Raw genomic sequence first — 21356 nt, 5'->3', positions numbered from 1 at the left:
GCGGCGGGAAACGGGGCGGCCGCCCTTTAGATCCGCGTTAAAAGCCGGCTTCAAGCTCCGGCACCGCCGAGTGTTTTATCACCCCCCACCCCCACCTTAAAGGTTTATTCCTGGGGGCGAAGTACGTCCCCCCGCGGAGCCGGGGGGAGCGGCAGGATGGGGGGAGGGAAGGGCAATGCTGGGGAACATCCCCACCCCCCTTATGTTGGCTGAAAGCACACTGGAAAAAAAAAAAACACGCATCATTTAAAAAATGAGATTATCTGTTCCAGACTTCCTTTTTAAGCAAATGCGATTTTCTTCTTAAAAAGACTTCATACTCCTATCTAGTTAGCTCGTGACATACAATTTGGGGAGGAAAGTTGTCCCTAATTCTGCCAATACTAATAATACACTAATTCTGCTAATGTTAATACTGCTATAAAGACTATCAAGTGCCAATTTAATCAGCTGAGAAAGGGGGGGGGGGAAGTTGTGTGTACATGTACTTTTGTAGAAAACTCACTTTCTGTGGACATTTTTCAGCGCAATTTACTGTTCGGTACCACCACCAGCTAACTCAGAGCACCACAGTTGTATCTGAAATTCCTCTCTACGTTCTGCGGTTCCCGAGACCCCGTTTCTTTGCCCAGGACGCCCATTTCACGGGCGCCGAGTGACAGGGCTGTCGGCGGCAGCACTGTGTGCTGACTGTCACAGAAATCGTGACAGCAGCTGTTCATTTACCCGTAAGGCTGTTACAGGTCATAGGCACCAACTTCGCTTGAAGCTGGGTTTGTTCATTTAACCCAATTAACGGCAATGCCCGCGTACATAGTTTTAAAGCTCCAATTAATCCCAGTATGCAAACATAGATTCCATTTTAAATGTGCTCAAGCCCCTTTTGACTTCAAGCAGATACAAGCATGCAGGTAATTGCTGCCCTGACGGGAACAAAATTACATACAAGCTTCATTCTGAGCATATGCAAACCCAAAACATCCAATTTATCCTTCGACTGGTCATCAATCGCCAAAAATATAAAACTCTCTCAATTTCATTTTTGTAATCCTACATTTAGATATGTTAAGAATTTTTTCTTTTCTTGTACGTGCACATAAGAAAAAAGAACATATGCACACTTTGCCCGATTTTATTACAAACTATATGCACAAATATAGTTGCTATAAGGTTGCTCATCCATTATTTGAAATAACTCAGCAGTTTCACAGTCACAGAATTGATATGTTTGACTTATGGAAGAAAAAAAAATTTATTTACTCTTAAAAAATAGTCCAAATAAATCAAACATTTAAAAGATTTTTCTGATTTGTCCTAGGTATCTACAGAGGTCAGTACACTGGGCTGAGGGCATCATAAAGCCTCTGTGCAGCCAGTTCCACCATTTCACGAAGGGATTCATCATCTTCGCTTCCTGGCTCACAGTCAACTGTCTGTGAACAAAAAAAGAAGTATGTTAGAACAAGTAGCTCTTCATATTCCTTTTCAGCATGTGAAGAATACTCATAAGGAGAAAGGAAAAACTAGTCATGCAAATTGAAAATAGTTATCAAGAGCAGTACTGTATGTTTTTAAGTGGTCTGCCAACACGTAGAAGAGTTCAGAGAAGACTTATGCAAGACCTGCTAAGGAACGACAAGCTTAATCTTGAGTTTTATGTTTGATTAATGACGTGTTTCAAAACTACTATGTAAAACGCTTTAAGTTCTGTAGATTACATTTAATTCAAAATCAAATTAAATTAAAACCAAGCAAGGTTCAGTCCTCAGAGACTTCATTTTATCTGTGAATTAGGTTGATATTGTAAAATTATTGCATTAGGTTGATATTGTAAAACGTGCATTCATCATAGAGGTACAGGCTCTTGTACTCAAGGAGTCTCCACTTTGGTGTTCTCACACCCATAAGATAATATTTACATCACAATAAAACCCCAAAGAGATTCATTTATCACTAAAGCAACTTAAAACATATTCCTAAAGAAAGATGCTCACCCCAAACATGCAAATTCATCAACATTCAACCCAGTCCCCCAACTGCTCTATCTCAAAAACAAAGGGCGGCTTTTGCATAGTAATACTATTCTTGATCCTGTGGACTTTCTAGGCTCTAAGATTGTACCTTCTCTAATTCAGTATTAACTTGTTACTCTTCTGAACAAGTAACTCCTTTCAACCATAAAGGTTTGGGGAAAAAAAAATTCGAAGCAGCAAACATGCATTTTATGTTATCTAACAATGCTGTTAAAAGCATGCTAACTGTAAGTGCGCCGTGTTAAGAATTAACACGGCAAAAATAAATCCATGTGCCCCACCATAGCCAGATCTATGCTAAAGAGGGTTTTTATTTTAAAGTTATAAAGTTTTATAAGAAGATACATATGCAGACAAAGAAGGACAGATATTTCTTTTAAAACTTCATTCACAATGGGACAAGCTTGCCCATCGCCAAGAGAGCATGCAAAATAAGTATTACAAAGATACACACTGTTGCAGTTGAGTTGCCATTAGTGTCTGTCAGCACACAAGTCTTTTAACAATAATGACATATATCAGTAAAATATTGTATGAAAATGAAACCTAACTCCTTGATTAACCAGTATACACTTTTCGTCTCATTACTTTTTTCTCTCTTGCAAGAGCTCTTTTCATCAGTCCTGTATTTATGTACTGTGTATACATTGAAATGTAGCATGTTTATTAAAAAACTGAAAAAAGATAACACAGCAGGTATTGTGTGTTAACCACAAAACCGCAACTCACTGTTCTCTTAAGATAATTAACATGCACTTGTTTTGTTTCAGTAGGTAACAAGTTTTCAGCAGGGACCAACCTTTTCTTCTGGATTTGTAGAACACTCGTAACATTTGCTGTGGTCCCTAAGCTATTGAGAGGTACTCCACTGGAATATATTACTACTGTCAATAGCGGTAATACGTTATATATTTTTAATACCTTAAGAAAGTCAACAAATTAAAATGCTTAAGGACACGATTTTAACCATTCTTTACAGTTCCACATTGTTCGAATAACTAGGTGTGATACCTTATTAAAGCAGCCTTCTGATGTGCGTGACATCCAATTCTGAACCTAGCTAGTAAATTAATAAAGTATTTCTTTTTGTATTTCAGGCTTTTCAGACCAGAGCCATTGTTTTAAGAGCATTTTAAAAAAATTGTGGGTTAATTCAGTTTCTCCTCTACAATCTTTATTTTTATACAAGTAGAGAGCTGCTGAAAAATACTGAGTTTTCTTCCAATTTTACATTTGCATTTGTTACATAAACACTGCTAGCATTTTTTTAATGAAGAAAACTCCAGGAAATGCTTCTGTAACAAACTCAGTAAACTCAGCTTGCAGGTGGGACCAGTATTTCTCTCAGAAAGGCTGGGTACTGATCAACGGGTGAAAATGTCAATGGAATTAATAGAAAGTGAATAGGCTTAAGCTGTTTTGATACCAAATACAAAAACATTTCCTTAGCAAACAGGTACATGATATTCTAGGCAGCACTGTATACTAGATGGGAGATTCACCTCCGCTAAGCATAGTGCACACAAAAGTAAGTGCTTTGCTGTACATACCCGAGTGTCCAGTGAGATGTTTGCAGTCTTTCCATCAACTGTGATGCACAGCACAGAGCCATCTTTTGAACTCACACAGTCTTCTCCAAACATATCCCTAAAACAAAGACCTATGCGTGAAAGGCATGGACAAACACGTTTTTCTTTCTTTTAACCTTAGGGTTCCAAAGGCATTTTGTCAGCAGAGTATCCCCTTTCAGCAACTATTATTTAAGCCACTCAGATGTAATTAACAAATACCAATCTAACCGTAGCCTAATTTGGGAGGCAAATTAAAATTCTGCTTCTGGGAGAAATACTGGCCCTGTATTCAAAATTTTAATGATGCTGAGAACTTTTTACTGTACCTCTTTCTTTACTTAATTCCTGGCCTTCAGAGAAATTGGACTGAAGTAAATTTGCATGAAGTATTTATAAAGTAACTGTATCTTTAAAATGTACTATACTAAAATTATTGTATTTACATGATTAACAGTGATCATTTTCCTTTAGAAAAATATATGCCAACTTACTGAAGCATGATCTCCATTCTCTTCCTATACACATCCATATCTACTTTTTTGGAAATTTTATGTACTGCAGCTGAAAAGAAAAAGTAATTTTATTTTCACAGACATTTGCTGGGAGAGAAAATTGGCTAACTGATACATCCTGGTTCCTAACTAACTTTCACGAAAAACAATCCAAAAGCTACATAAGATATATATGTTTAAACAATTTATAAAGAAAATGTATTAAAAAGAGGTGGAAGAGTCAAGGAAGTACATACATTTTAAATATATGTTCCCTGTACTTATCACATTTTAGAACAGAAAACTTTGCATGTCTAATTCTCACTTTTTCATTCTTCTTTTTATTGTTAACACTCATTACTTCTCACATTTCCTTTACTTAAAAGTAAAAATAATCCACTTTTATAATTTGTTTATAATCCCTCCATTTCTTCACATCACAGAGGGTAGGAGAATGCAGAGAATACATAAAATAAAACTGGACAGCAAACATGAGTAGTACTAACAGGTACAGACATTCCTGGAATATGTTTCAGCAGAGAGAGGTTGAAATAAAAATAATGATACTGGTTTTAGACTTGGTTTTGAAATCAAGAGCTAGTTTAAAATAAGTAATTTTCTTTTGAACATAATCATTGAAGTGTTTGATCGTTAAAGGAGCCAGAAGTCTATAGGAAGAGCTAATTGTGAATATCACTACCTTTTTCACTGATGGATAAACAAAACAGATAAGGCTTTTGAAAAACTAGTTTTCAATACTTCTCAATCAACTGAAGAATTCAGAGAACTGAACACAACGGTAGTTAGAACTTCTTAGAAATTCTTTCAACAACACTAAGCAAATATATCTTAAAAAATTACTAACCCTTGGATAAGATGTAGTAACTGAATGTACTAAGCAAAATAACTTTATACTGGAAATGAGTTAAGAGCAGGCATGTGGTCAACTAAGCAATAATAACTTGTTGGAATTTAATAAGATCTTTCTAAGTAAAATAATAATGTATATTCCAAGTAATGATGCAGGTAGTAGCAAAAAAAGTGATTTAAAACCCTACAAAATAAAATAAAATCCCTATTTTATTTTGATAAATGGATTATCATAAAATTATCTGTGTTACTGTGTTGCCAAGCTGCCAACATTTATCCTCAGTGGCCAACTCGATATTCAATACTGCTCCAGATTCTTAGCACAGTGACATACATGTTCAAAAGCAAAGCTGGAACAAAAAATATAAACTATCACCACTAGTAATCCCAACAAAATTGCTGTGATTCTTGTACAGCAATGTCAAACCCAGTGTCTGATGATGCTATCACTACCCAATAATATTACTGGGTTACAGGGTCTGCGTAAGTGTAAATGTGAAGTTAGTCTGACGTTTTTTAAGCATTGTCTACCTCTTTCTGACTTACAGTCAGAGGAATACTACTCATGAATGGTAATCACACCTTTCAAATGAGAAACTGAAATATTTAAATAAGATATCATAAATTGTTTATATACAAATTTTTATACAAAAATCTAAAGTGCGTAATATTTAACTTATTTTAAATAAGGTGACATTTTACACAGTCAGCTGCCAGTTGCCATATAAGAGAAAGTTTCAACAAATGAATGTGTTAAAATAATAAAGACTAAGTTGTAATTCTATTTTTAAGTGGAAAATCTTACTCCCTAAAAAGTTTCATAAGGAGAGGAAGTACAATAGGGGGATAGCAATCTACTGCAAGGCATTCTATCCCTCTAAGCCTGATACAGAAAAATTAAGAAGAAATGTCTCAGTTAAATAAGCATACAATAAACTTACTACCTTTCTGTATTTTGGGATTTGACTGAACTTCCAGTATCACTGTTGTCACGGTGTCTGCATACATATCATTAGCAGGATTTGCCACCCACTGGAAAATAAAATAAAAAAAAAGTAAATTCATCATTTGAGCCCATTATTTTGGGTTGAGTTAATAATGCAACATAAAACCAATGTAACATTCATTGCATTCTCCTATTTGCTTTTCTCCGAATTCTACCTTCAAATGAGACTGTCACACATTTCACACTAAATTATTAAGTACTTTGAACTTGGTATATTCCAGTAACATCCCATGAAAAATTCAAGCTGTTGAATGTTTCTGAACACATTTATGAAATAGTTATCAATTACCACAACTATTTGTGGAGGGGGTGGAAGAAAGGAGGGAACACCATTAGACATTATTTCCAATTACTACTTGCCAAATAAAAAAGGGCATTATACTCCTGAGCCACGGCAAAGAAGAAACTAGCATTGGCTAAATGAAACAACAGGCATCAACACAGGACCACAGCTCAAGGAGAATTTTGTTCTAGCTTTCACTCTACTCGTCATCCAACAGAAAACCACTTAAAACATTTAATTCTGCATGGCATCTATATGATACTATTTTGCAGAAACTGGAGAACAAAATACTTCTTTCTCCCTCACCAATGCCCACCTCAAGGACTACCATGCCTGGTTCCTGGATCACAGTAATATTTTTGAAAACCTTCAGGGCGGGTTTTTGTTGGATTTCTATTTCTTCTACATCACCTATGAAGTGAGAACAAATAGTTAGCAAGAATAAAATTATACTGAAAGCGAGACTAACTTTATCTGCATAAGAAAACAGGTTATTTTAAGAATAAGAGGGTTGTCTGTTATTATCACAACTGCTCAGAACAGCTTACAAAATGGAAGTGTATACTCTCTTCCCTTATCTGACAATATTATTTTCTTTGTTCTGGATTGTTTGGGTTTTTTTAGTATGCAATATTGGCCATTTTATTTGTTTTGAATTCTCATGTTTGACTGGCTTAGTACACTGATGTGAATACACCAATGAAAAAGAAAACAAATGAGAAATTTAGTGCTCCATTTGCAGAATTAACCAGTTCCTCTTACACTCTTAAAGGATAACCCATTGCGTACATAAGAACGGAGCTTAAAACAAAAGCATTTGTGTGCCAGGTTATGAGATCTGAACATCAACTTGAATACAGGTTTTCTCTTCACCAGTGATATGAATTAGATTCTGGCACTGGAGAAAAAAAAATTCCTGAGATTTAAATCTGGGAAGGGATCCTGCAATGTGTATGTGCCCTTAATGAACCGGAGTTGCCCCTAACCTTTAAGAACGCTAGACAGGCACAGAGGATCACACTAGCGGCGGATTTAAATTGCTTCTGACTCAGAAGAAGTCAACAAGGCTAGATTCTTGCCTCTTGGGGGAGGGACGGAAGAGGCTGTCTGTCACAAAGGAGGACAGAACTTTTGTTTTTATTAACTGGATGGCATTACCCATTCTATTTTAGGGCTGGAGAGAAAAGATCAATTCATTAATTTTGCATCAGAGTGGCTGTGGCACTCAGTTTGGGGGCTAACAGGAGATAAAAATCAGCCTAGGCTCTATATTCCTATATGCTCATGATTTTGTAGTACAACTACAGTAGAATCCCCCCAAAAATCACGTGTCGTACTCATGAACTAGATCTGGCAGAAGCTGCGTAATCTAATGAAAGCTGTAAAATATGAAACAAACTGTGGCACTTCAGTTACTGGCAAAGAAGTCTCCACCCAGAAGACCGCTGAAGACTGGAAGTTGTTTCAGAAGTTGACCACTATAAATTATGAACATGTCTTTCCAAATACGCACCGGTAAGTTTTTGTAGCTGATAATAAAGCAGATTAAAAGGGCCTGTATATGGAATGGCTTGTGTCTGTGTTACAGTGCTCATCGCCAAGTCTGTATAATCTGAAAGAATTTTGAAAAGTGTGTATTAAAAATTATCGCTTTGAACTTACTTCCTAAAAAATAAAATTACCACTATAGATAAGTAATGGCATTGATACCTTTAAGACAGAGGGTTGAAAAGGACAATTTGTAAAGAGGAGGGTGGAGTGTCTATTGTAAAATAATGTATTTGTGGTTAAGAAACCAGCAAGAGCTTGTTATGTTATCATATCCATTAGAGGCAAACAACGAACTAGGACAGCAGAATTCCTTTCCCCTTAGCTCTTCTGACCTTACATTTAATTATTCTTTCATTCTGAGAATAGATCAATTTCTTTAGTAATAAATAGCACAGGAGCAATACACAAATATTTTCACCGTACTGTAGTCTTTTACACTAAAAATTAATGACATTTTAGAAACTGACAGGACAATTGATCAAGGTGCTCTTCTGTTCTCACTGGCGTGTTTTATGCAGAGGAAGAAGTTTTAGTAACCAGAAGGGAAATGGAATTTTGCTGCTTTTCTTCTACAGAAAGAATAGAAAAGATTTTAAACTTTAGTGAAGAATGAACTGAATGGCTTTCCTCTCACTACAACAGTTCAGAACTTTAGGCAAAACTAAACCAATGTAAAAACCAAGATGTTCACTAACTGCTTATCAAACACAAAATTACAGAAAAAAAAAAAAAAGTATTGTATGTGTTTTAATGACAGAAGGATACAGTAAGTTTCAATTACCTACTGAGCACAGTAGGTTTACTTACTGGAGAGGTCACATGGAGAAAGAATGTGATAGTTAAAATTTCTTTTAACTAGGATTCCAGAAATTCTCTGTCCTTGCTCTGGTTTCTTATCTGCTAAAGATCCCATCACCTGGAAAGAAAAAACACATATACTGCAACACGACAATCTGCAGTATTCACACCTTAAAGGTAATTATGGAGATGAAATACAGTTTTCTCAGAAAAATCAAACATAGTATAAAATTAGCTCTGAAAATAAAAGAAGTTCAGAGTAACCAACAACCATTCTGAGGTGTAGCAACAAAAAAGGTTGGAAGAGTGAAGAGCCAAAAAAACCCAACAACCAAACCACCAAAAAACCCCCCAAAACCTACCCCCAAATACAATACTAAACATTCACATACTTTAAGTCCCTGGAAAACATAAGCAATCCAAAACCAACTAAAAACCAACTAAAAATAGAGGCTTGGAAGAAAATGTGTAGTTTTTATCCCAGAGGAAAATACTGTTGTACAGGTAAGAAAATATTGGTTTTATACCTTGGCAAGTTTTTCTCCTCTGAAGTTTAATGTCACAGCTTCAGTATTCCTAGGATTATGAACTTCTATATGGACTTCATCATTATCCTCATATTCCCGTATTAATGCTGCTTTCAATCTGGCCATTTCATTCTGCTCACCATGAACTAAAATCTATAGGAAAGACAGTTTTCCTTTTAGCAAAAGTTACTTGTTGAACCAGATATGTTTAGTAAACAAATTATCCAAGAAAACTGCCGTCTTATACCTTATCTTTATAAAAATGTAATTTCATGAGGTCACAATATATGAAACATTAGCTCAATTATACTACATAGAGTTCTATGTGTGTTTTTGAATGCTATGCATTATTCAAAGACCTAGATTTCACGACCCTGAGTATTAGTAGAAATATACATGCAAATACGCAGAATGCATTACAGAAATTTCATTTAACTTTTCATACATGAGCACGTTGTTATATTCCAAAAGGGAAGTATTAAGATCAACAATAAAAGTTAGTTTGCTTTACATTTTTGTGTCTGCATATAGATAAACATATACATAACAAACATGCTTATTAAGTTCACAGTTTTCTTTGCCAAGTTAAATCCTCTCTTTTCTTCTGCTATGATTTGGTTTATTTCTTATCTGTGCTCGCACACTGGTTCCCCCCCCAGTCTCAGCAAGTTTCAGATCCTAGTCCTGGTTATCATATTTTGGTCCTTCTCGCCTCCCTGCGATTTGCTCATGCTTCTCCCTGCAAGTGCTGCCTTTGTCTTTTGCTGCCTGCTACATACCTTCTTTCAGATTGGCCTACTCTTTTCTAATCAATGTTTTCTTTTTTATTTTGGGGGAAATTCCAGTGAATTATTCCCATACCAGTGTCTCCAACATAATGCTGTCCTATACTGTATCTTACTTGTGCAAAATACCGCTGAAACAGGTTGTGGACCATACCACTTTCTTGAAAGTCATCCCCAGATATCCCACATGCAGACAGTCGAGAGCAACTTCATCTTTACTTTGCAAAGGTAATATGGCAAAAGATGGTTAAAATCTCCACCTTTTAATATTCAAAGCACAGGGATGCTGGCTACTGCTAGACACCAGTATCTGCCTTGATGACTCAAGGCGGTGAGTGGTTTGATGAATTCACCTCTGGAGAACTGGGCAGCATGTATACTAACCACATGTGGAGGTTTCAGGGCCCGGATAAATTCACTAGTTTGTTGATAATCTGTGTGAGCAGAGAAAGAAATGTAATCCACAGACATCTTCAATGGGAGTTTTTGCCCTGACATAGTTGTGATCTCTTCAGGTTCAGACATGATGTGCTAGAAAAAAAAGAGCATTTTAAGTAAAAAAAATGAAAGCCCCTACAGACACCATATAACTAATGCTTTACATTTCAAAAATCAATTAAATAATATTGGCAGCCAGGTTAAATATGAATAACTGAAAAAAATCTTCAAATTTCACAAAACACACACTCACAAATGAATAAAAGCATGCACAACACACACCATTTCATCTTTTTCATCCCCAGCAGATCTGGGATCTGCTTCATTCTTCTTCCAGATACATCTCTCTCAAATTTGCATTGAAATTATAACAAGTGTGCGATTTCCATCTCTAAAGGCAAAACTAGATGCTCTGGTTGCCCTTAGCTACTGGAATTCAGAAAGAAGGATTTCATTCTCTACAACTGGATAGTGGCACAACATGCACAAGGCAGTATGATCTCTGACATACAAGTATTGTTAGCTTTAATATAGACTCCTGTAGAATTAGGGTTAGAGCTCCCCTCTCAAAAAATTAAATGGTGGAGAGGTCTAAAGATGGAGAAAAGTACCAATCATTCTTTCTCATGACAAGATAACTGGTCCTAGAAAAGATTATTTGTATAACATCACTGGAAGTGGCCAAATGCAAGTTTTCTATACTTTTCATTGGTATTAGCTAAAAGCAATTAGTTTTGACTACATCATTATGCATATCTGACAACAATCTTCTCAGTAAATTCAAATAAAGACACTTGCTATTGGCCAACTCCTTTTAAACACAGCATGAATACTGCTTCATATTAAGAAGTTGTGGTGCATTAGCAACTCACCTTAGCAAGTGTTCCTTCAACACAGTACCCTGCTATAATTACTCCATTTCTCTTATCTGTGCACCAGCTCTCAAACAACTCTCTGGATAAGCCACTCTGCATCATACCTGGGGATGCCATCACAACACTTGGGCCAATATCATCAAAATGATCCATACTCTAAATGGACAAACAGTAAGAATATCAGTTACCGTGACACAATTAAATGAAAGACAGCTTAGCTACACCCTTGAACAACGTACAAGTAGAGCCCTATGTTCACTGATTATACTCCATACTGATAAAAAGTGCCCTTTGCAGGAAGGTTCCTCTTACTGATGCCCATAAGCAGCAAACTATAAGCACAGGGATCTACAGTGGAAGAAAAATTGGGGCATAAGTTCCCCATAACCAGCCCTCTAAACACTGGGATAGCAGATATAAATCTGTACCTAATCCATCTATTAGGATAGTAAACATGCAAACTATTCAGCAAATACGAACTTCCTCTTTTGTAAGACAACCTTACCTCAAGCTTACCTTTAGATTACTAATATGCTTGAAAACAAATGGATTGTTGATGTTAATTTGCTTGCGGATTTTGTCATTCATGGCATTGACGTACGTCTGATAAACTGCCATACATTTCTTTGCCAAAGAGGAGGCATAGTATATAGGGATATCATGGAGTTCAGGATGATTCTGCCAGTATTCATCTAAAAAAACCAAACCCAATGAAAAACAACAAAAAACCCCACCAACCAAAAACCCACACAACCTTGCCCACAGCATTATCTCCAAAATACATGCTTCTCAGAAATGTTAATCATAGAATGGTTTAGGTTGGAAAGGACACTGAAGATCACCAAGTTCCAACCCCCCTGCCATAGGCAGGGACACCTCCCACCAGACCAGGTTGCCCAAGGCCACGTCCAGCCTGGCCTTAAACACTTCCAGGGATGGGGCCTCAACAACCTCTCTGGGCAACCTCTTCCAGTGCCTCACCACCCTCAAAGGGAAAAACTTCTTCCTAATGTTCAATCTGAACCTGCCCTCTTCTAGTTGAAAGCCATTCCCCCTCGTCCTATGGCTACATGCCCTAGTAAAAAGTCCTTCCCCAGCTCTCCTGTAGGCCCCCTTTAGCTACTGGAAGGCCGCAATAAGATCTCCCCGGAGCCTTCTCTTCTCTAGGCTGAACAGCCCCAACTCTCTTGTAAAACAGATTTAGCAGTGTTTTTCTTCAGTTTTATTACAAAAAAATCACAATTTCTTTTTACCTGCTCTACTAAAGAAGAAAAAGCAATTGAAAATGTATACAACTAGTACAAACAAACAGGCAAAAAAAACCAAGAAAAAGATGAACGTCAGATATTTTGCACAGGTCAAATTCCAATCAATCACCAACTTCAGCTACAAGGCATAAAGTATACATGATATTACACAGCAATAAATCTACATTTACAACAATGCAAGCTCTATCATATCACTGCAATAAAGCTAAAATGTCTCTGTCAGATATTAATTCTACATCTAACAGCTATGGACATCTGCACATAGATATGTTGGGGAGAATTCACTATACCAAAGTTCTGGAAAACAAATACATGGAGTTCAAGGTGTGAAAGAAACATCCTGTTATCAAGTCTGGCTTCCTGTGTATCACCTACAGTTATATTTTACAAGCTTAACTGAAACAAAACCAGGAAAAAAGCCTCCACTAACCACAACTTATTTTATCACTGATGACAGTAGCCGTGACCTTTAATAAACACAAAGAAGAGATCTGAATGCAGCTGTACAAATATAGCTTAGTCATCTTCCCACTTGGATATGGTTCTGCTAGTCTAAAACATATTTATATTGCATAACTGAGGAACAATTGTCCAAAAAGAGTGGTATGCTCTTCTGGCTGTATTTGTACATTCAAAATTATATAGCTTTAATCTAACAGCTTTGATCTGCAGACAAAGCTTTTCAGAATATGGCAGAGAAGCTCACTGACATGAATATCTTAATAAGCTCAAGTGTGAGGTGGAAACAGCCAATAAAAGATAACTAATAGCAGGACTTAGGGTAACATTAAAAGACTGCACCCATCATCATAATTTTCTATACCATAATGCAATATTTTATTTTTTATCAGACGCTTATGGAAAGAAGAAGAAACACAGAAGCCTGCGGGCTCAATTGTGTAGGCATGTGAGATGCAATTGCATTTTCTACCTAATTAAGCATCCAATTACATGTCTAGCTTTACTAGATGTATTTTCAAGCTTATCTTTAGAAACTCATTTTAATATCTACGCACAGCAAGGAGAAGCTAACAAATTACAAACTAATGACTATACAAGATTTAAAATGTTCAGTTTTTATCTCCTCCATAAAATAAACACCCTTAATCAATGATAAGTAGTAAATAATCCTACAACACTGAATACTACCCCATGACTAGATCCAAATTTCTTATTAACATTTGAATAGACCAGCAACACATTTTGAAAACAAACTAGTTTCTAATGTTGAGCTAATCTGAAATGGGAAGTGAGAAGAATTTCAAGTATTTTGGGTAATACTTTAGATTCAATGCCCCTAAAAATAAATATTTTAATTTTGGGATAGTTATCTTCTGATCTTGCCACCATTTACATGAGCAAAAAGACTAGTGAAAAATCACATACATGCAACAAATTAAAAGTGCTAAAAGGGAGCAAAGATGCCTGGAAATAATTTCTTTAAAAATTGTTTTATCTGAAGTACCTTGTAACAACTACCTATATACTTTATGTGAAGTGGCTTGTTATGATCATGTATAATTCTCCACTCCCCCCCCCCCCCCCATTTCCGCTCTTCTTAACAAAACCTAATCTGCTCTCCCATTATCATTAGGACTTTAGAAATGCTAGAAGTGTCTGTTATGGTCTTCTCAGCTTTTCCCATAAAGACTTCTTCAGATAGGTTTGTGAACTAAAGGGCAAACCCAGTGAAACTCTGGAACAAAATATATCTTTTTTTCAGCAGCACAGTTTAAGTAAAACAATTGTGATTGCTCACTTTTCAATCTGTAGTAATAGTCCCTAAATCCTGGTTCAACAAGATTCAAAAGTCAAGCACGTATTACCATGCCACTGCTCTTTCCTTTCTAGGTCTCCGTGCTACCTCACAAAGCCGAACTGCCTCAGTTGGTTTATTGGATTTTTTGCATTTGAACAAACATGCATTATATATTCTCAGGTAGTTAACACCCTGGAAAATGGCTGAAGAGTTTTTAAAAAATTATTATATCTGAAAGACTGCACATGAAAACATTCTCATTTAACTTTATATGCCTTTTATTAACAGGAGCTAGAAGGTACATACCTAAAATTAATAGTAGTTCTTGAGCTCGACCCAGGGCAAAGACAGGAATAAGACCTCTACCTCCTCTATTTACAATGTCGTGAACAGTATTACAGAATCTTGCCTCTCGCTCTTCCCTTTTTTCATGAATATGAGTACCATACGTGGATTCCTATGTATAGAGAAATGGAATATTAAAAGTGCTAACACAGAGACTAATTCTTGATCTTCTCCTCTGAATCCAACAAGAAAATGCAGAAAAACATACTGGTGTTAACATGGGGGTGAGGGATGAGGTGAAGGGAAAAATCAAAACCACCCCCAAATTCCCATAACCACCTCCACCAAGATAAGTAACAAAAATTCCCCCTCCCCCAAACCCCTTCCAGCAATTTGGAAAGACACATCCTGTTAGTAAATAAAAAAATAAAATAATAAAAAGAGAACCTAGAACTGTTAATTTTGATGCTTCTTTTAAAAGGTTTCAAATTTAACATACTTATTTTCCTAACTGGAAATGCTGCCACTGCTTTGATGAAGGGATTATCATGTTAACATTGCTCATTAGTGGTATGGGTGCCACAGTTTAGAAACACCTAATCTAAAAGACAGGAATTACACATAATACAAGATTTTGATGTGACTTAAAATGAAATTGTCAGTTACAGAAAGCAGTTAGAAGGGACACAATAAATGAAACAATTTTAAGCATTACTCTGAAAGATCCCACTGTTCATTTCCAGACAAAACTGTTACTTTTAAAGTTTCCCCGAGCTTCTGATTTTCCAAACATGGATTCAGAATAAAACCATTTCACTCAGAAAACAAAACAAACCAAAAATATGGAATAGCACTCAGGGTACCTCCACCCAGGAAAAATTCTCAACAAACAGAGCTGGAAGTAGGTTAGGATATACTAAAGAAAGGTATCTGGCTAAACTGAGGTTTGTACAATGTATCTAGCAAGCACAAGTCGAAACCTAATACTTTTCCCATCTTGAAAAGGTTTATCTAGAGGCTTAAGGAACTTTGTCAGAAGAATTATAAAATGAAAATTAAACTTTTTAATACGGTGAAAAGAAATGGAGTGTTCTGAACACCCAAGCAATTGTATATTTAACACAAATCACATACTACCATTAAATCTCCACTGTCTTCCTCATTCCATTTTAGCTTTAATTAGGTAATACCCCTATACATATATAATTACTAATATAAAGAAATGATTTTGTAAAACTTACAATTATAAGAATATCAGGTTTAATATTGGGAATCTCAGCTGCCATCAGATGTCTGTCTTCCTGTCTTGAGAAATCACCTGTATATAAAAGCTATTGGAGACAAACAGAAGCGGTTATTCTAATTACAGGTTCTACCCGATCAGCAGCCTTTAAGAAGCTGTTATATAAGAATGATATTTTTTAAGCAAAGATGGTTTTAAGGAATATATGATAAAAAGGTCACTTGTACTTTAATTAAAGACTCTTCTGATGTGGACAGTGCTTACAGTATTAGGTCAATAGTCCTACAATACAAATATTTTAACCACAATAAATAAAGGTATTTCAAGCAGGACCTCGATTCCAACAGAACTAGGTGAACAATTATTAATATTTTATTTTTTGTTTGGAATATAAAGGTGCCATTTTCAGCCTTTTGCAAACATGCAGCAACCATTAAGAAGTAAAAATTGACATAACAGAAAATACAGCAGGTCCTAAGTAGAAGAAAAAAGTAGATAAAGCTGCATTTACATATCATAATGCAAATGTAATTAATAATCCTGCAAAATTACTTAGTAAAAATTCTTCTAAGATTTTCTGATACTAAAAAAAAAAGCCTGTAACCTAGCAGATTTTCCAAACAGAACAATCATGTTAGACCAAGGAGTAATTTGTAACTGTTAGTAATTTTTAATGGATTTTTAACTGCAGGAGGGAATGAAGCTCTCTGTGTCCAAAATGATGTTTCAAACCTGAACATTTTTTACTTAGCAATCATTCCATTGATCAAAATGTGAATAATAACAAAATACATAGTCAGCAACAGCAGATAAGTGGTCTACAGGTAACCTACTATCACACTCCTCATTTGATTCATAGGAAATTAAAGAAAATAATGGATATTAAAACCCAATCCATTTGAGTCAGGCATAGCAAGAGGAAAATCTCTTTCTCCACCATGCCTTAATCAGAAAACAAACAAAGGCAGTACGATATCTAATTTTTATTGTAAATTCAGTTCTATTCCTACACTTTTTTTGAACTTTAAACTTTTTAAATTCTCAATCATTATAAACCATGAACAAAGTCCTACTAGACAGCAAGCCTGAGGACCACCATCTCTCTTCCCTCTTCAAGGCTGAAAGAAACTTTTCTTGGGCGGTGATTATCCTACTCAACTCCAATTCATGAGATTAGTTTCAACTAGCTGGTTTTGATACAGCGCTATCTGTGACTATAAGATGACTTATTTCATCTCTCTGTGTTTAAAATTAATAATAATAATCCTATTTCTTTAGGTACTTTAGCATAAGAGCTTTATGAGAAAAATGTAACTCGCATACTTTGACAAATGCCATTTAAGCACTCAGACAGGCAGACACGGTATATCAGAATTACAAAACCAAACATCTGTTTATAGATTTTACTAAAATGCAGCTTCCATAAGACTGCCTCAGCTATCAGCTACCTCTGAGTGGACCAGCAAGGAAAACTACATGTTTACTGGTTCCAAGTCAGAGTAATAACTCACTCCCATAAAACCCAAACATCCTACCTGGTTCAATACACGTCACTTGCTAGTTCTAACTAATGAGAAAATACAAGGCTTCCCACGTTGACTTGAGCCCAAGTCTATTTGACAGCTTCAGCCACAGTGGTGGGGCTTAACAGACAATAATAAATAATTAATGACTACTACTTCAGGCTTGATTTCAGCTTTATAATAAAAAGAAAGTACCTTCACACCAGCTATTTCAATCATAAACATGGCTGCTCCCAGAACGTGGCCTGCATGGTAACACCAGAATTTGATTCCTGCCACCTCTTTCACTTCATGGAAGTTGATGGTCTCAATCTTGTCCATGCTTTCTTCAAGGTCTGTTTCTGTATATAGCATGTCATCCGCTGATATATTACTGGATATAAGTGAAATGGCTAAATATCAGCTCATCTTAGCAGCTTAGATTATATAACAGTTGGAAAAAAAAACACTTGCTGGATTATTCCCCATTGACAGTAAGACTTCCATTCAGTAACACTACGTCTCCTACGGTAGAAATCAAGTCCAGGTACTCTAATGTAGTTTGCCTAAGCAGAGTTAAAGCATTTCTTTTGAAAGGCCATGCTAGAATAGCTTTTTCCGTTCAGGAGCTGCTCTGTATTTGTCTAAAAGGACCAACAGAATCCGAGCCCTGGAAAGAGATCTGCCACTTAGCTTGTAACAGTCCTCAAAAACGAGGACCACTGCATTCACATGGAAAAGATCTGTCAAGGCATGTAACAAAAGGAGGGAAAAAAAAAAAAAGAGGAAAAAAAGAGAAAAAACCCCAACACGTAAGTAACAGAGCACTCTTTGTATATTTAATATTTGATCTGACCTTGTCCCCAAAAGTGATTTCTATCTTTAGGGGCTTAAAATTCACTACTTCTGTGAAACTTCAGAAAAAACAGACATTGAAATGCATGAGAACAAAAGAGTGTCTGAACAGATGGGGGAAAAAAAGATACTACTAAAGGTCCAAATAAGGCAAATGAAAAAAAGGAGAGGAAAGAAGGAAAGATTTTTTTGTTTGTTGTATTGATAGGAAATTATTTGCCAGACACATTATCCATGAGGCAGTAGGATGATTCATTACTTCTAACCTGGTTATAATGTTGCTACTTGTAGCAACAGCCCGGTTCATCCAGCCACCTTTGGTGGCGTCATCTTCAGTTTCCTATTGGAAATATAGGTGAAATAATTCAGCAGTTGAAGAGACAACCCACAGGTCAGCTTACCTGACTTTGACATAGTCTGAAAGAAGCCATCTGTAAATTGCTTTTGTGGCATGAGTCATAAACGTCCTTCCTTTAAAACTTGTTTTTTGCAAAAACCACGGTAAAGCCCCACAGTGATCTAAATGGAAACTTAAAATAGACACACAAATCCAATTAATACATTAACATTACATAACACTAATATATAATATATCATTCACTACTTCACTGGACTAACATAGCATCACAAAAATCCAGAAACAGAATTTCAACCTCCTTATTAACTACACTGGTCTATATTCTGCAGACTAGTGACTAGAAACTCAACCAAGAAAAGCTAAGACTAATATAGGAAATTTTCCAATAATTGCAAATGCGTAGCCCATATAATTTCAGAATTAACCTTTTTTTTTAATCTACATATAAATTTAGAGGGATAAAAACAGGAACCAGGAACACAATAAATGTCAAAGATACAAGAAAGCTAACAAACATGATCCTAAGTTTGCATGTTGGACTCTATGGTTTAAAACATGCATTACTAAAATAAAATTATTTGGCCACACTTCTACTTTGACCTATCCTAAGGAAGTACTTTTAAAATATAGATAGAACAAACACATACCACAAAACCCCAGGATTTTATACAGACCTACTTATGACTGCTTAAATCATTTAGAAATGTCTCTCCTTGGCTCTTGGCTGCTAAGCGATATTTAAACCACATTCAAAGCTTGTGTAAGTCTCTGAGAACATTTTTCACTCAAAGCCACTAGAGCAAAACCCACAACCCATACTTTACAGCAGTCTTTATGTAGAAAACTCATTCTAGAAGCTGTCACAAAGGTGTTAAAGCAGGCCAGGTTATAAAAAAGTTAGACACCACATCGAGCTCAGAGGAGAGTTATAATGTCAACAGTGACTGAACATCCTTAATTTAAAAAAAGTTGGAAACTAAAGTTTTGCCATGCCTTTACCACTTATGTAACACCTATTTTCAGCCTCTCTTAACAACCTACAAGTGAACACAGCTCAGACTACAACCTCAGTATATTTGTTCTTTTAGGTGCGACTTACTGACTAATTAAGAGGAGATCAATTTCAGCAGGATCTATCAAATCAATGTAAGGAAGAGCATCCATTCCCTCCAGTCCAGGATGGATTCCACAATCAAGCTGAAAAATGAAAGAAAGTTAAAGCTTCTAATAAAACCCTCTCTTTCATTTTCATCTAAATTATAGTTACCAGTGACTGATAACTTTTAGCATCATGCAAAAAAAAAAAGCATTTTTTCCTTAAACACTGCTTTTAGTGTTGGATTTCACATCTTGGGCCTCTGTCTAGGTGACTTATCTCCACTGGGAAACTGAACACCTTTCAAAAGGTCACAGTCTTTGTTTATAATTTTCTACCTATACAAGCCTTCATTCACACTTCAACAATACTTGCATATACAGAACCAGTGTACGCAAGTTACTTTAGCCACCATCTAAGAAGGCAGCTGGAAAAGGAAAAGATAACATGTATGTGTTTCCATGTGACTGTTTACATGTAACTGTAGGTAAACATTAGCTTCCACTGAAACCTAATACATGTAAATTTTAGAATCTACACTTAAAGACACATACATTCTGTGCGGGTATATGGATTTATTTTACAGGACAGCCTCTGTAATGCCTACTATCATACAGGCGATCTTGTTCCAGAAAGCTACAAAATGTGCCTCTTCCAGCACAGCTGCTGACTTCAGTGCGGAGGCTGAATTTAACCTGTAACATCTTCTTTTTGTGACCTGAAGTACCGTAATGAGAGGGTGTACAAATACATTCGTGCAATAATTACCATTATTTTTCTTCCTTTAAACTCCAGAATAATGCATGACCTTCCTACTTCTTGGCCAGCCCCTCTGCAAAAGGATAGCAAAGTCACCAAAATTACAACAACGCACATCGTATAGATGTAACCGTATCTCAGATGCCTTTAGCAAGATTCTTTTTCTATGTAGAAATAACAACCCCACGGCCCTTTTAAACTCAGATATTTAAAGTAACCAAACAGTTATATTTATCTCAATGGAAATGAGACCCTCTTTAATGCAGCAGAAATAAAAAGAATCTGTTAGGGCAAATTATTTTGGTCTCCTGTTTTTCACTGCATGCCTGCGCACTCGGCTCTCAAAGTACTGAGATGGATAATGAATGGAGAGTTCACTTAAATAACAAATTATCCGGGGCTGAATAGACCTGGAAACAGCATCTTCAAGCTGTCCAGCAGACAGCTCTTGTGACGCTACCAGAAACACCTTCAAATTGCATTAGCATCTTTACCAAAGAAAAAAAAAATTCAACTTAAAATACGAAAAACCGGGGGCGGGCGGGAAGCAGCGTCCCGGGATTTCAACGCCTGGGACGAGGTTCCTGCCGGGCCGCCCTGGGCACGCGCCCGCCTCTCGCCTGTCGCGATGCCAACAGGGGACGCCGGGCCGCGACCGGGGGACACCCCCCTCTCACACACACCCAACCCCTCCCCCACCCCCGGTTGGCGGGCCTTCCACCGGCGGCCCTGTCCGGCCCGCCCGCCCGGCGGCCCCAACCCCGCCGCCACCCTCAGGCCCAACGGCCGGCTCCCGCCGCCGCGCCCGCCCAGGCCGCTCACAGGGGCCGGATGAGCAGCTGATCGCTCTCCTCCGCCGGGATCAGGGCCTCGGCTTTCCGCTTCGCCGACATGGCGGGGTGAGCCCCGGCGGCGCTCGGCGCCGTCCCCCACCAGCACCCGTTCCCCCCTCCCCAGTCCCCCGCCCGCCTATCCGCTTCCGCCCCACCGCGCATGCGGAGCG

The 21356-nt window shown here is 37.0% G+C and overlaps 1 protein-coding gene across 1 annotated transcript; it reads right to left on the bottom strand.

Annotated features, from left to right (window-relative positions):
* Nucleotides 1-1114: 1114 nt before the first annotated feature.
* On the bottom strand, nucleotides 1115-21272 carry CPSF3 (cleavage and polyadenylation specific factor 3). The gene is made up of 18 exons (XM_082480536.1): nucleotides 21176-21272; nucleotides 20363-20426; nucleotides 19598-19695; nucleotides 18542-18670; nucleotides 17502-17679; nucleotides 15782-15871; nucleotides 14562-14712; nucleotides 11745-11920; nucleotides 11226-11384; nucleotides 10300-10446; nucleotides 9131-9283; nucleotides 8613-8721; nucleotides 7768-7866; nucleotides 6571-6665; nucleotides 5910-5997; nucleotides 4096-4165; nucleotides 3584-3680; nucleotides 1115-1433 (listed from the first exon to the last, which is right to left on the bottom strand). Exons 1-18 carry the CDS (start codon nucleotides 21244-21246, stop codon nucleotides 1332-1334), a joined length of 2076 nt encoding a protein of 691 aa, XP_082336662.1. The 5' UTR covers nucleotides 21247-21272; the 3' UTR covers nucleotides 1115-1331.
* Between the last annotated feature and the right edge of the window lie 84 nt (nucleotides 21273-21356).

This window comes from Vanellus vanellus (genome assembly GCF_965231255.1).
Source record: "Vanellus vanellus genome assembly, chromosome: 3".
Lineage (NCBI taxonomy): Eukaryota > Metazoa > Chordata > Aves > Charadriiformes > Charadriidae > Vanellus > Vanellus vanellus.
This window is presented reverse-complemented; position numbering and strand designations above follow the sequence as displayed.

Excerpts from the sequence above, each read along its gene's own strand:
- CPSF3 (XM_082480536.1), bottom strand. The coding sequence starts at position 21,246 with ATGTCGGCGAAGCGGAAAGCCGAGGCCCTGATCCCGGCGGAGGAGAGC. Across the intron at positions 7,867-8,612 it reads TTCTCCATGTGACCTCTCCA|ATTATACAGACTTGGCGATG; the intron begins GTAAGTAAACCT and ends AAATTCTTTCAG. Across the intron at positions 1,434-3,583 it reads ACATCTCACTGGACACTCGG|ACAGTTGACTGTGAGCCAGG; the intron begins GTATGTACAGCA and ends TTTTGTTCACAG.